General features: G+C 47.7%; 1 protein-coding gene across 1 annotated transcript in view; it reads right to left on the reverse strand.

Moving 5' to 3' along the window:
• The window catches only part of LOC130118497 (oxysterol-binding protein-related protein 10-like), a 133,306-nt gene that overhangs the window by 113,193 nt on the left and 5,471 nt on the right, over positions 1-14,642 (reverse strand). The window contains exon 2 of the mRNA XM_056286950.1: positions 11,206-11,384. Coding sequence (XP_056142925.1) covers positions 11,206-11,384 — 179 coding nt within the window. The remainder of the gene's footprint in view (positions 1-11,205; positions 11,385-14,642) is intronic.

Here is a 14,642-nt window from a genome sequence, read left to right on the forward strand (position 1 = left end):
TAAAAATCTCCTCCTTGAAACTTTTGAACTGTCAACAACGGAGAGAGCACGTCGCCTCTTCGCAATTCAGGGCTTGGGAGATGGCAAACCATCGGAGCTAATGAGCAGGATGTTAAACCTACTGGGTCAAGAAAAGCCATGTTTCCTGTTTATGGAGCTGTTTCTGCGCAACATGCTGCCCCACGTCCAGACTGCGCTCGCTAACTCCACCATCACTGATCCCCGTGAGCTGGCAAAGGAGGCTGACCGATTCTTCGTCGCTACACAACGTTCCTCCCATGCCGGGGTGCTGGCTCCTACCTTCATTGGCCCCCCGCCGACATCGCGGGCGTGGCCCGACGGTGGCGCCACAGCGTCAGACCGCTACAAGCCCTCTGGACTCTGTATGTACCACGCTCGATTTGGTGCGAAAGCTAAACGGTGCCGTTCCCCCTGCAACTACAGGCCGACGGGAAACGAGAGGGCCAACACTCAGTAGTGGCCATGAGTGTTGGCGATACGAGCAGGCTACTCTTCATCCTCGACACCATCTCCGGTCGGCGAATTCTCTGTGACACGGGCGCACAGAGAAGCGTGCTCCCTGCTACTGACGTCGACATCATGGGCGGGGAGCGGGGCCCCCAGTTGGCGACGGCTGACGGCAGCCCTATCCACACCTACGGCGTGCGGTCTGTAGAACTATGTTTTGGTGGACAACGTTTCACATGGGAGTTCGTCATGGCCAATGTAACGCTTCCCCTCCTCGGAGCTGATTTTTTGTGCGCTTACGGTTTGCTAGTGGACATTCAGAACAGCCGTCTGTCTGGTCGACGCCTTAACCTTCTCCTCCTTCGCATGTACGCGGGGGGAAGCGGCCTATGCAGGTCTAGCCAACTCTCTCTCAGAGGCAGACAAGTTCAACCGCCTCCTCGCTGAGTTCCCTGACCTCACCCAGCCTACCTTCTCTGCACCCACCACTAAGCATGGGGTGGAGCATCACATTGCTACGAAGGGGCCCCTGGTCTACGCCAGAGCCAGGCGTCTCGACCCCGCCAAACTCGCCATTGCCAAGTCTGAGTTCGAGCACCTGGAACGTATGGGGATCATCCGCTGCTCTGACAGCCCGTGGGCGTCCCCACTCCACATTGTCGCTAAGCCTGATGGAGGTTGGCGCCCATGCGGAGACTACCGCCGACTAAATGATGCCACCATGTCCGACCGCTATCCTGTCCCGCATATCCAGGACTTTTCTGCAAACCTGTCTTGCAAACGCGTCTTCTCAAAAGTCGACCTGGTCCGTGGTTATCATCAAGTTCCCGTGCACCCCTTGGACATCCCCAAGACAGCGGTGACTACCCCATTCGGCCTATTTGAATTCCTACGAATGCCATTTGGACTCAAAAACGCGGCCCAGTCCTTTCAGCGGCTGATGGATTCAGTGCTCCGCGGCCTTCCTTTCATCTTCGTCTATTTGGACGACATACTCATCGCCAGCGCCTCCGAGGAAGAACACCTGTCCCATCTTCACGCCCTCTTCACACGCCTCAGCCAGCATGGGCTGATCGTCAACCCGGCGAAGTGCCGGTTCGGGCTGACGGCCATTGATTTCCTTGGGCACCGCATCACTGGGGACAGGGCGGTCCCCCTGCCCTCAAAGGTGGAAGCGGTGGCGGCCTTTCCGCGCCCCCAAACAGCTCGTGCGCTCAGGGAGTTCATCGGGATGGTGACATTCTACCACCGCTTCATTCCCCGAGCCGCCTTTATCATCCGGCCACTGTACGAGGCGCTGAAAGGCAAGTCCCCCAACCAGGCGGTCGACTGGACAGCAGAGCGGGACCGTGCGTTCACCGAGACTAAAGCTGCGCTCTCCCAGGCTACCCTGCTAGCGCATCCTTCACCTACAGCGCCTATTTCCATAACCACGGATGCATTGGACTATGCTGTTGGTGCGGTTCACGAGCAGTGGGTGGTGGGGGCTTGGCAGCCTTTGGCCTTTTTCAGTCGCCAGCTTACACCCCGAGAGCGCAAGTATAGTACTTTTGACAGGGAACTCCTCGGTCTCTGGCTCGCCGTCCGGCATTTCCGGTTCCTGCTAGAGGGCCGCGAGTTTACTGCGTACGTGGACCACAAGCCCCTCACGTTTGCCATGTCCAAGACGGCCGAGCCATGGTCCGCTTGCCAGCAGCGACAACTCTCCTACATTTCGTAATTCACTACCGACATCCAGCACGTCGCTGGTAAGTCTAACCAGGTAGCTGACTGCCTCTCTAGGACAGTGATTGGAGCGGTCCACCTAGGCCTGGACTATGCACAGATGGCCGCTGACCAGGCCATGGACCCGAGCATCCTCCGTCTCCGGACCTCCGACACAGGGCTCCGCCTGCAGGATGTTCCTTTCAGCGACACAGGTGTCACCCTCCTGTGTGACATCTCCACAGGACAGCCCAGGCCCATCGTCCCGGACAGCTGGAGACGCCCCGTGTTTGAAGCTGTGCACAGCCTCTCTCATCCAGGCGGTAAGCCATCTGTGCGCCTGACCTCTGTTTGTGTGGGAGGGACTTAAGAGAGACGTGAAAGCGTGGGCCGACTCGTGTGTTGCCTGTCAGCGGGCTAAGATACACCGCCACATTAAGGCGCCCCTGGAACGCTTCGCAGTGCCGGAGAGACGATTTGACCATGTCCACGTCGACCTGGTTGGTCCCCTACCCCCCTCCCATGGGTTCACCTACCTCTTCACTGTGGTGGACAGGACTACGCGCTGGCCTGAAGCTGTTCCCCTGGCATCCATGACGTCTGCTGATGTGGCCCGGGCTTTTATTGGGTCGTGGGTCTCACGTTTCGGTACGCCTTCCGACCTTTCATCTGACCGCGGGCCACAGTTTACCTCAGAGCTATGGAATGCTGTGGGTGAGGCTCTGGGCGTCAAGCTTCACCGCACTACCGCCTACCACCCTCAGGCGAACGGCCTATGTGAGCGCTTCCACTGGTCCATGAAGGCTGCGCTTCGGGCTACTCTCAAGGACTGCAACTGGGTCGACAAGCTCCCATGGGTCATGCTGGGCCGGCGGACCACCCCGAAGGAAGACCTACAAGCCTCCTCTGCGGAGCTGGTGTACGGCACGCCGCTGCGAGTCCCAGGCAATTTCATGCCCAACGCAACGCATCCCTGGTCAGCTGTGGACCAACGAGCCTCCTTGCTGGACGGGGTCAGAGCTTTCACACCCGTCCCTACCGCCCAACACGGCGCTCCAGTGTCCCAGGTGCCCCCAGGTCTGCAGTCAGCAGACTACGTGTTCATCCGTCACGACGCACACCGCCCCCCTCTGCAACCCCCTTACGACGGCCCCTTCCGCATCCTGGAACGGGGAACTAAGCACCTGGTGGTGGATTTTGGGGGCACGGCCGAGCATGTTTCAGTGGACCAAGTTAAACCCGCACACCTGGACTTGACGCAGCTGTTGGAGTTAGCCCAACCTCCTCGTCGCGGTCGTCCCCCGACTCCGCCTCCTCTCCCCGTGGAGGCCTGCGCTGCCTCTTCTGCTCCTCAGGCCGACCTCAACAGGCCCGTGTCAATGCCTCCCAGAGACACTCCGGCCCCTGTTACCCGGAGCCGCCGCGGACGGCCTGTCGACCCCCCGCGCCTGCCTGACTTCGATTACTAGGGCGAATTCTGGGGGGGCTCATGTGGTGGACACGTATTGGGGATAGAATTCACCCCAGGAACTAAGGGTTAAGTCAGGGTTGCCCTGGCAGGTTAACGCAGAGTTAAGTTATGGTTGTTCAGCCAGTTTTCTGGTTATTCTTGCCGCCTCCGCTCAGTCGAGCTGTGGTTTTGTTGTCTCTCTGATTTACCGTTGATTAAAGAAAATTTTCTACACGGCTAAAGTGTGAACCTACGGTCTTCTCCGTTCCTTCGGCTCTACAATATATATATATATATCTAAATTAGCACAAAAAGTAAGGAAATTTGTGTTTGGTAGATTATTTCTTTGTTGTAACAATGCTTCTTGGCAATAAATCTCATATCAGGCACCTGATTGTCAGCACCTGGGGTACCAGAAGCTCAAAACAAGAGTCAATAGCAACAGCAAAATAAGCCGTTTGGCATTGGCAGAGAAGATTTGGCAAATTTTTCATGGGCGCAACCCACATACTCAGCTCTGCTGCTCATCCCACAAATGCATGTTGGTGCCACCTTGTGGCACCATTTAAAAGGGAAATAAACAGGCTTTCCAACGGTATACGATTTATTGCCAAGAAGCATTGTTATAGCAAAGAAATAATCTACCAAACACAAATTTCCTTACTTTTTGTATATATGTCCATCCTGGTGGCGTGGTGGTGCAGTGGTTAGTGTGGTCGCATCACAGTAAGAAGGTCCTGGGTTCGAGCCCCAGGTTAGTCCAACCTTGAGGGTCCTCCTGGGTTGTCCTCTGTGTGGAGTTTGCATGTTCTCCCAGTGTCTGCCTGGGTTTCCTCCGGGGGCTCCGGTTTCCTCCCACAGTCCAAAGACATGTAAGTTAGGTGAATCGGCCATACTAAAATTTTCCCTAGGTATGAATGTGAGTGTGTGTGTGTGTGTGTGTGTGTATGTTGGCCCTGTGTGATAGTCTGGCGGCCTGCCCAGGGTGTCTCCCCACCTGCTGCCCATTGACTGCGGGGATAGGTTCCAGCATCCCCGCGACCCTGAGAGCAGGATAAGCGAAAACGGATGGATAGATATATCTCCATCGATCCATCCATCCATTATCTGAACAGCTTATCCTGCTCTCAGGGTCGCGGGGACACTGGAGCCCATCCATATCTCCATCCATCCATTAGCTGAACCGCTTTTCCTGCTCTCAGGGTCGCGGAGATACTGGAGCCTATTCCAGCAGTCATTAGGCAGCAGGTGGGGAGACACCCTGGACAGGCCGCCACACACACATTCATACCTAGGGACAATTTAGTACAGCCAATTCACCTGACTTACATGTCTTTGGACTGTGGGAGGAAACCGGAGCCCCCGGAGGAAACCCATGCAGACACGGGGAGAACATGCAAACTCCACACATAGGACGACTTGGGATGACCCACCAAGGTTGGACTACCCGGGGCTAGAACCCAGGACCATCTTGCTGTGAGGCGACCATGCTAACCACTGCGCCACCGTGCTGCCCCCATCCATATATATATATATATATATATATATATATATATACACTACCGTTCAAAAGTTTGGGATCACCCAAACAATTTTGTGTTTTCCATGAAAAGTCACACTTATTCACCACCATATGTTGTGAAATGAATAGAAAATAGAGTCAAGACATTGACAAGGTTAGAAATAATGATTTGTATTTGAAATAAGATTTTTTTTACATCAAACTTTGCTTTCGTCAAAGAATCCTCCATTTGCAGCAATTACAGCATTGCAGACCTTTGGCATTCTAGCTGTTAATTTGTTGAGGTAATCTGGAGAAATTGCACCCCACGCTTCCAGAAGCAGCTCCCACAAGTTGGATTGGTTGGATGGGCACTTCTTGCGTACCATACGGTCAAGCTGCTCCCACAACAGCTCAATGGGGTTCAGATCTGGTGACTGCGCTGGCCACTCCATTACCGATAGAATACCAGCTGCCTGCTTCTGCTCTAAATAGTTCTTGCACAATTTGGAGGTGTGTTTAGGGTCATTGTCCTGTTGTAGGATGAAATTGGCTCCAATCAAGCGCTGTCCACTGGGTATGGCATGGCGTTGCAAAATGGAGTGATAGCCTTCCTTATTCAGAATCCCTTTTACCCTGTACAAATCTCCCACCTTACCAGCACCAAAGCAACCCCAGACCATCACATTACCTCCACCATGCTTAACAGATGGCGTCAGGCATTTTTCCAGCATCTTTTCATTTGTTCTGCGTCTCACAAACGTTCTTCTTTGTGATCCAAACACCTCAAACTTGGATTCATCCGTCCACAACACTTTTTTCCAGTCTTCCTCTGTCCAATGTCTGTGTTCTTTTGCCCATCTTAATCTTTTTCTTTTATTGGTCAGTCTCAGATATGGCTTTTTCTTTGCCACTCTGCCCTGAAGCCCAGAATCCCGCAGCCGCCTCTTCACTGTAGATGTTGACACTGGTGTTTTGCGGGTACTATTTAATGAAGATGCCAGTTGGGGACCTGTGAGGCGTCTGTTTCTCAAACTAGAGACTCTAATGTACTTATCTTCTTGCTCAGTTGTGCAACGCGGCCTCCCACTTCTTTTTCTACTCTGGTTAGAGCCTGTTTGTGCTGTCCTCTGAAGGGAGTAGTACACACCGGTGTAGGAAATCTTCAATTTCTTAGCAATTTCTCGCATGGAATAGCCTTCATTTCTAAGAACAAGAATAGACTGTCAAGTTTCAGATGAAAGTTCTCTTTTTCTGGCCATTTTGAGCGTTTAATTGACCCCACAAATGTGATGCTCCAGAAACTCAATCTGCTCAAAGGAAGGTCAGTTTTGTAGCTTCTGTAACGAGCTAAACTGTTTTCAGATGTGTGAACATGATTGCACAAGGGTTTTCTAATCATCAATTAGCCTTCTGAGCCAATGAGCAAACACATTGTACCATTACAACACTGGAGTGATAGTTGCTTGAAATGGGCCTCTATACACCTATGTAGATATTGCACCAAAAACCAGACATTTGCAGCTAGAATAGTCATTTACCACATTAGCAATGTATAGAGTGTATTTCTTTAAAGTTAAGACTAGTTTAAAGTTATCTTCATTGAAAAGTACAGTGCTTTTCCTTCAAAAATATGGACATTTCAATGTGATCCCAAACTTTTGAACGGTAGTGTATATATATATACAACTTTGTTAAAAGAAACACTCAACGGTAGGGAAAGTGCTCAACAAATAAGGAGCAAAATAATCCAGTGAGTCAAGTAAATTCTTTTGAGACAATACAAGCCTGTTTCATGCCATAAGCAATCATATATATATAAACGTTTGACTGTTTGATTAATAGCAAATATGTTCTGTGATGGACTGGCGTGTGATGGACTGGCGGCCTGTCCAGGTTGTCTCCCCGCCTGCCGCCCAATGACTGCTGGGATAGGCTCCAGCATCCCGTGACCCCAAGTGGGATAAGCACCTTGGACAATGAATGGATGGATGGACCTCATACAATTTTAGCTGGACCACCAATCGCAGAGCTGAAAGCACAATGTTTTCTTTCTAGCAACTGCAGAGGCAACAAAATTCTGACAGGGAGACAGAGAAGCCTCTTTCATTTAACCCTTCACATTCTAACACAAACTGAATAGGTAGGTTTGAAGGGTTTATTTCCTCAGAAACCTTTTGTGTAGATGTTGATTGTCAAATTATAAGTTGATAAAATAAAATTAGAACTGATTTACTTTTTAAATATTTTTTTATATAGGGCCCTGACGGTTCCCCTCTAGCGCCAATGCTGTGCCTCCCCGTTCGGTTGACGTACTCTCACTCCCTCTCATGAGGTGCTCTTATATGCACGAGTGCAGTTGATAACCCAAATGGGTGGCATGTTAGCCCAGTGGTTAGCGCTATCACCTCACAGCAAGAAGGTCCTGGGTTTGAACTCCGGGGTTGTCCAACCTTGAGGGTCATCCCAGGTTGTCCTCTGTGTGGAGTTTGCATGTTCTCCCCATGTCTGCAGTGGGTTTTCTCCGGGTGCTCCGGTTTCCCCCACCATCAAAAAAGACATGCATGTTAGGGTTAATACTCCTGTCTGTGCCCCTGACCAAGGCATGGCAAGATAAACTGGAGTTGGTCCCCAGGTGCTGCACAGTGGCTGCCTACTGCTCGTTGAACAATAAAACATAAGAGTAAAAGTATATTTGCATAATAAAATCATGGTATCAAGCTCAACTTGAATTGAATGCCAGCGAGAAGAGGTAGGTCTTTAACAAAGATTTAAAAGTCTCTAGGGTCTGAACAGATCTTGTGTGTACTGGTAAGTTGTTCCAGAGATCAGGGGCAACTACTGCAAAGGCTCTGTTGCCCCTGTTCTTAAGCCTGGATCTGGGAACATGTAAGAGCATCTGGTTTGTCGACCTGAGTGCTCTGACTGGTGTATGATGATGTATTAGCTCAGATAAATAAGGTGGTGCCAGCCCATTTAAAGACTTAAAAACAAGTAATAAAATCTTAAAATGGATCCTAAAACAGCCAGGAGGCCAATGGAGGGAGGCCAGTTCAGGTGTTATGTGAACACGTCATTTCTTTCCTGTCAGCAGGCGAGCAGCTGCATTTTGTACAAGCTGCAGGCGACGAAGCGACGACCAAACCACACCAACATACAATGAGTTACAATAATCCAAACGAGAGGTAATAAATGCATGAATTACCCTTTCAAGATCCTTTGGAGGGAGATAGGCCTTTACTCTTCCCAGAAGTCGTAATTGAAAAAAACTTGTTTTGACGACTGAACTTATTTGTTTATCAAAGTTAAAAGAGCTGTCAAAAATCACAGCAGGATTCCTAACAGGAGAGCGACTGTAGGAAGCTAAAGGGCCAAGAGCGCTCCTAGCTACACAGCTAAGAAAGTAGCCAAGTATTGGGCATGTTATCCAAAAGAAAAAACTTGCGCTTGGTCTGGGCAATCTGGTCATCCTTTGGAAATGAAACATATTGATCAATAAGGCTGGCCAATCCAATTGACACAGCTTTCACCACATCACTCACAGTTGATTTGTCCACTCCCATATTGTCACCAAGTTGGTAGAAAGTCCCAGATCCATACAAGCGCAGAACAATAAGGCCCTGTTCTTCCACAGGCAGACCGTGACTCCTTTGGGTTCTGCGTTGAAGTTTTGGCCTGACAAAGTCTGCTATGTACTTAATATCAGCATTCCCAAAGCAAAACTGATTTCCTCAGTGGTGCATTGCTCCAAGGGTTTTGTATTCTCTCCTACCAAAACGGTGGTGGTGATGGACAATACCTGCCATGTCAGTGTGCACTGAGAAAGGCTGAATAAGATGGGTGCGTAATTGGTCTTTTCAAAGACACAATGATTAAACATCAATTAGCTGGTGTACTTTGGCTTGTGTTCATTTAAATCAATCATGCCCAAGGTCTATAAACTCAATGTTCACTACACCAAAGAGGTGGAACTATGGACTCAAAAGTACCTAATTTCACTGTTGCAGAAACCAGAAACCCACACACTGCTGGAGGGTGTTAGGTGCCATTACCTCAATAGAAGGAAGTCTTAATTCTACTATGGGTGGAGAAGCAACTAACAAAAAGAAAAAATATATTTGGGATGAAATCGCTCAGAATGTGGATGCCACAGGATGTGGCCAGAAGAGGACCATGGAGCAAGTGAAATTTAAATGGAAGAGTCTGAAGGCCAGGGCAACAAAGGACCATGCTGAAACAAAAAACACCCAAACAGGCAACAAGCCCTTTAGGAGAGGTGATTACATGGATGTGGTTCTTGACATTATTGGAGGTGAAAACTTGCAAGCTCTGCACGGGATTCAAGGTGTTGTAGGAGATTGTGAACCCACGATTGTAGAGGAAAGCAAGCCAGTTCCTTCTAATGCAGAGAGGAAACATTTATTCTGGATCTCAGCCCTGTTACATGCCTTACAGCAAACCAAAGCCAGACTTGAGATCTGCCTCCTAAAAGCAGGGTTTCAAAAAGTTGGTTTCTCCTCTAAATGTTCTTTATTTTGTTAATTATTGGACATTTAGCCTTTTTAAGATTTAAAACACGTGTTCAAAATATCCACAATGTATTTATGAATCATATATATTTGTTGTTTTTATTTGTTTGTTATGGGTCAGATGAGGGGTCTGACTGTTTAGAAGAAATTTAAAAAGGAAGGGGATGTTTGCATTGTTTTATTCTACTGTTTTCTGTCTTCAAATAAAAACACTGACCCCATGCTGGCTATTCTACCTGTAGCCTACACTGTGATATATAGTCCCATTTAGAGCACTGGTAATCCGGATTTGGTAATCTTGAACAGTTTGTATCTGGATCAGGGTGATCCAATCCAATGCTCCTTTGAAAAACCAGCAAAAAAGTAAGATGGATTACTTGATCTTGGATATCAAAACATGGGATATCCAAATCTGGATCATTTTGATCCAGATTCAACTTTTTTTTTAATACCTAGGTGATAGGAGCTCATTTAAAGCTGCAATGAGGAGTTTTTGCTGACTTTGCGCACCCTTGTGGACAAAACTGATTGTGTTTCGCAGAAGATCTACTTCATCGCGAAGATCTATGTATATTCACCTTCTGGTGGCTATCGCATTTGTTTTGAAGAGAGGAGTGAGGGATGTAGAGGTGTTTAAAAAAACAGTTGTTCGCACGATATACAGCTATGAGGTAATGTATCCCTAATTATACGTAGCTACGTATGCCCCCTGTGTGCCGTAAATCATTTCATCAAATTTTGCGGGAAATGTGACCCGGAGACAAATATCTGGAATCATTATGTAGCAATAATATCTAATCTTGTTGCTGATGATCTCATTTGATTAAGTCGATCATATAGAGGCATCGAAATTAAATGGAGACAGACCAGTGATAAACTACTCGTAGCAGTAAGAGAAGGAAAGAGGCATCGTGGCTTTCATCTAATGCAGCATTTTGCAAATGTGACCACTCTACAATCCCCTCCTGTTCATAATTACATTTAATTCAATAGGGACTGGCACGGTGGAAAGCGACCCAGCTGCCGAGGGTCTGAGCTTATTCTCTGCCCTCCTTTTGCCTTGGGGTTTAGTCATTTCTGCTTGGAGAGCATCACATCAGTGACACGATGCAAAAAACTGGGCCAGTGAAAATGTCCTAATGCCACAGCTATGAGACAGTAAAGTGGAGGTTACAAAAGAGATAAAAGGTGCACAGATAAAGGCAGAACTCTTAAAACAGTTGGGATTTCATCATGGAGAAGGGATGATGAAATCTCTAAGGTTAAAAAATAGTGCATAAACCCTGCATTAAAGTGACATTTCTTTTATGCTTCCTCTGTGATACCTGTGAGCACAAAGTGGAAAGTGATTGCAAGAGAAAAGGCATAAAAATGAGACAAAGGTCATGATCTCAACTCAAATCCAGTGAATATGAGGCACAGATGCCCCCACATCATCAGCCCCGAGCCACCAAGGTGCTCCAGGGACAGTAACCCTTTGAATTTATTTTTCTTCTTTTCAATCACTATCCATTATACACCGTTAATTTGGAGATACGGGAACTTGCACTTACCTCTGAGTTTGTAGGTGTCTCCATTGGCGGAGCGGACTGTAAACATGTGAGGGAACTCATTGTTGGAGACCACAGATGCCCCGAGCAGAGGCATTGAACCCCGTGAAGGTCGTTGGTTCCTGCTATGTTCATTTAGATAATACTGCAGCTGTCCCATCTCTGAGTCCAGGACAAAATATCTACGGGAGAGAGGGGAGATACCAGGAGTCAGTGGTGTGTGTTGTGTGTTTGTGTGTGTGTGTGTGTGTTGGGGGGGGGCTTCAAAGAAAGGATAGAGGGACATAGGGAAGACAAGGAAAAAGGGCAAATAGAAACAGGAAAAGAGCAAAGAAAGGAGTAAATGGAGAAAGGATGCCAATGTGGTAGGTAAGAATATGAGGAGCTCTACAGCGCTGGACTTTCTACCAGTTTTGCCTCTTAGACTGAAACTGTGGTGACATGAATACCAAATGCAGACTGCCATATGTAATAATACAGACGCCAGACAGAGAAAACACTGTGCACATTCCCAATCTCAAATCTCACACTTGTTTCTCTCAATGAAAAACCCCACAAGCGTGAACGTCATCATTCATATTCCAAAGCCTGTTTTAAAGCCCGCTATTTCCTGAAACCCTTCCCTGCTTTTCTTCCGTTACTTTTTTCACGCGGATCAGCAGGAGAATCGGTGAGAAATGAGCACAACATCCCCGCAACAGCTCAGCACTCCCCGAGGAGTCGGAGTGGCTGTGAAACAACATGAGAGGCAGGGGAACATCCATCGAGAGTCATTATTATGCTCTGGGTGGTGTAATGCTATATTGCACCCTTCTAAACCCTTGATCACTGCTCTCCTTCCCTCTCATCTGCACACGCGCACACACACACACACACACACACACACACACACACACACACACACACACATGCAAACACAAGACCACTGCTAGTATGGTATTGCTCAGTCAGCGTTCACTTCCCCTGATGAGAGTGAGGACAAATCTTATTATATCCCACACTGGATCTCATACACAAGTAACAGAGGGCTGAGTGATGTTACCCCGGGGTCTTCAGTACGGTCATGGAAAAGGCTCTCCAAACACAGTTGAGAGCCACTGATGGGGTGAGAGAGATGGGGGTGGGGGATGTAGAGAAAGAGAAATAGAGAAAGAGAGAGCTGGAGGGATAGAGGAGCAGGTGGGGGGGGGGTGGAGGGAGTTGGGAAGCTAGAGGGAGAGAGAATAGAGGAGGGAGAAACATACGTAGGGACAGGTAGGGGAAAGAAAAGAAAAGAAAGGAAAGAGGGAGAAAAATAAGTACAAAGAGAACAGAGTTTGCTAAAGATGTAAAGCAGGCTAGAAAGAGGCAAGGGATGGAGAAAGGGAGAAAGGACAATAGATGCATGGAAGAGAGGAAAAACTGGATGTGTGTGTGTGTCTGTCTGTCTGGGGCTAATCACGCACACTACTGAACCCATCAGCCTTTTTTTGGGTGCAGTTATGACTGTATGATGAAGAACCTCTTGTGATTACGACAACAGTGTAGACAGAAATCACTGTGTAGGTGTGCACAGACAAAATCAAGTGGGCCTAGCCCGTCCAAGACCAATCACACTTAACAGGTTCTGAAACGCGTATGTTAACCAAAATAGGCCATTACAACACTTTAATCATACAAGCCTTGTACAACATCATCAGAGGTAATGTTACAGGCACCAAGACGAGCATTAACAGCATCGCATAGCCTGGCACAGCGGCCACACACACACACACACACACACACACACACACACACACACACACACACACACACACACACACACACACACACAGCTGACAAACGCAACAGCATCATTAATCAAGTCTATGGATAGAGGCACACCGGCACCAATATGCTCAGTAACGTTTAAGACACGTGAACATAGCCTGGCGGCGGCCATATAAGCCACGCACATGCAGCATGCACGCACACACGCACACACACACACTAACGTCAGTAGAAAATCCAATTGTACACCCAACAAAAACTATAACCAATAAACTATAATATTGAAATGGGCAATAGGCTACAGTCCGAAATGTTAAATAAGCTTACTTTTGATGATTACAGCAGGCGACAATGGGGTTTGGTGTTAAACACTGAGATTATTTCATTCAAAGGAGAGCAGGGACACAAAGAGTTCAGTCTGTATGTCATCACTGATGCCCTGATACCAGCTTTTATCCGACTGACAGTAGAAAAGAGTCTTACTTTTTTTCTACTGTCAGTCGGATAAGATATGGTGTACAGCTGCTGATGGCCGAATTAGCAGCCACGTACGTGTCTACCACTTGGCACTTGAGGAGAAACTACAGCAGGAGAAAAAAAACAATAAATAATGCAACCAGAATGCATCAATAACATCCTATCTTAAATGCATGTCACTTTTTCTGCTGGTGTGGGTGTTTGGGCAAAGTAAAGGTCCAGTTCCTCAACTTCTACAATAGGCAACGTGACAGTTCAATATGTGCAGTCTGAACCAACCCACACTACACAATAAGCCAGACTTAGATACATAACAGATAACATTTAGAGTGTAACATTACCAAGAATGCTAAATGTAATCTGTTACATAATCAGGACCGAACTGTAAATGCTCTGCAATTTGGCGATTACTTTTGCTGATTACTTTCATCACATTTCCTTTAAATTGTCTCCAAAATCCACCAAATGTGCAATTCAAAGTACAATAATTTACCTCTTTATAGGCTGTTAGCCAAAGAAGTACAAAACATATGGTAGTGTATGTTACCTAAATGCAAATTTCCTTCTAATGATGTCTCAAGATGATTCACTTCAGTCTTGGTAGGTGACTAAATTTTATCCTTACCTGACTTGTAGTTTATTATCATTCACAGTACTTGCAATGAAATATTATTACCATTTATTAAAAAAAAATCAGAGAGAGGAATTCTCTTTTCATGTAACCCATTGCTCCCCAACGCTACTATCGATGCTCTCCAATAAACTGTAATAGATTTGTTTGTTTCTGTTTTTTTAGGATTTTTCTCCCTTTTTCTCCTCAGTTGTACTTGGCCACTTGTCCCACTCTTCTGAGCTGTCCCGGCCACTGTTCCACCCCCTCTGCCGATCCGGGGAGGGCTGCATACTGCCACAACCTTCCTCCGATGTGAAGTCGCCAGCCGCTTCTTTTCACCTGACAGTGAGGAGTTTCGCCAGGGGGGGCGTAGTGCGTGGGAGGATCACGCTATTCCCCCCCAGTTCCCCCTCCCCCCTGAACAGGCGCCCCGACCGACCAGGGGCGCAAGTGCAGCGACCAGGACACACACCCACAAGCAGGAGGTAACACGAGGATTCGAACTGCCGATTCCCGTGTTGGTAGGCAACGGAATAGACCACCACGCCACCCGGACACCCTTGTTTGTTTTTCTAAGATGCAGCAAAATGAGATTCAAGCT

The sequence above is a fragment of the Lampris incognitus genome, chromosome 9, assembly GCF_029633865.1.
Source record: "Lampris incognitus isolate fLamInc1 chromosome 9, fLamInc1.hap2, whole genome shotgun sequence".
NCBI classification, from domain to species: domain Eukaryota; kingdom Metazoa; phylum Chordata; class Actinopteri; order Lampriformes; family Lampridae; genus Lampris; species Lampris incognitus.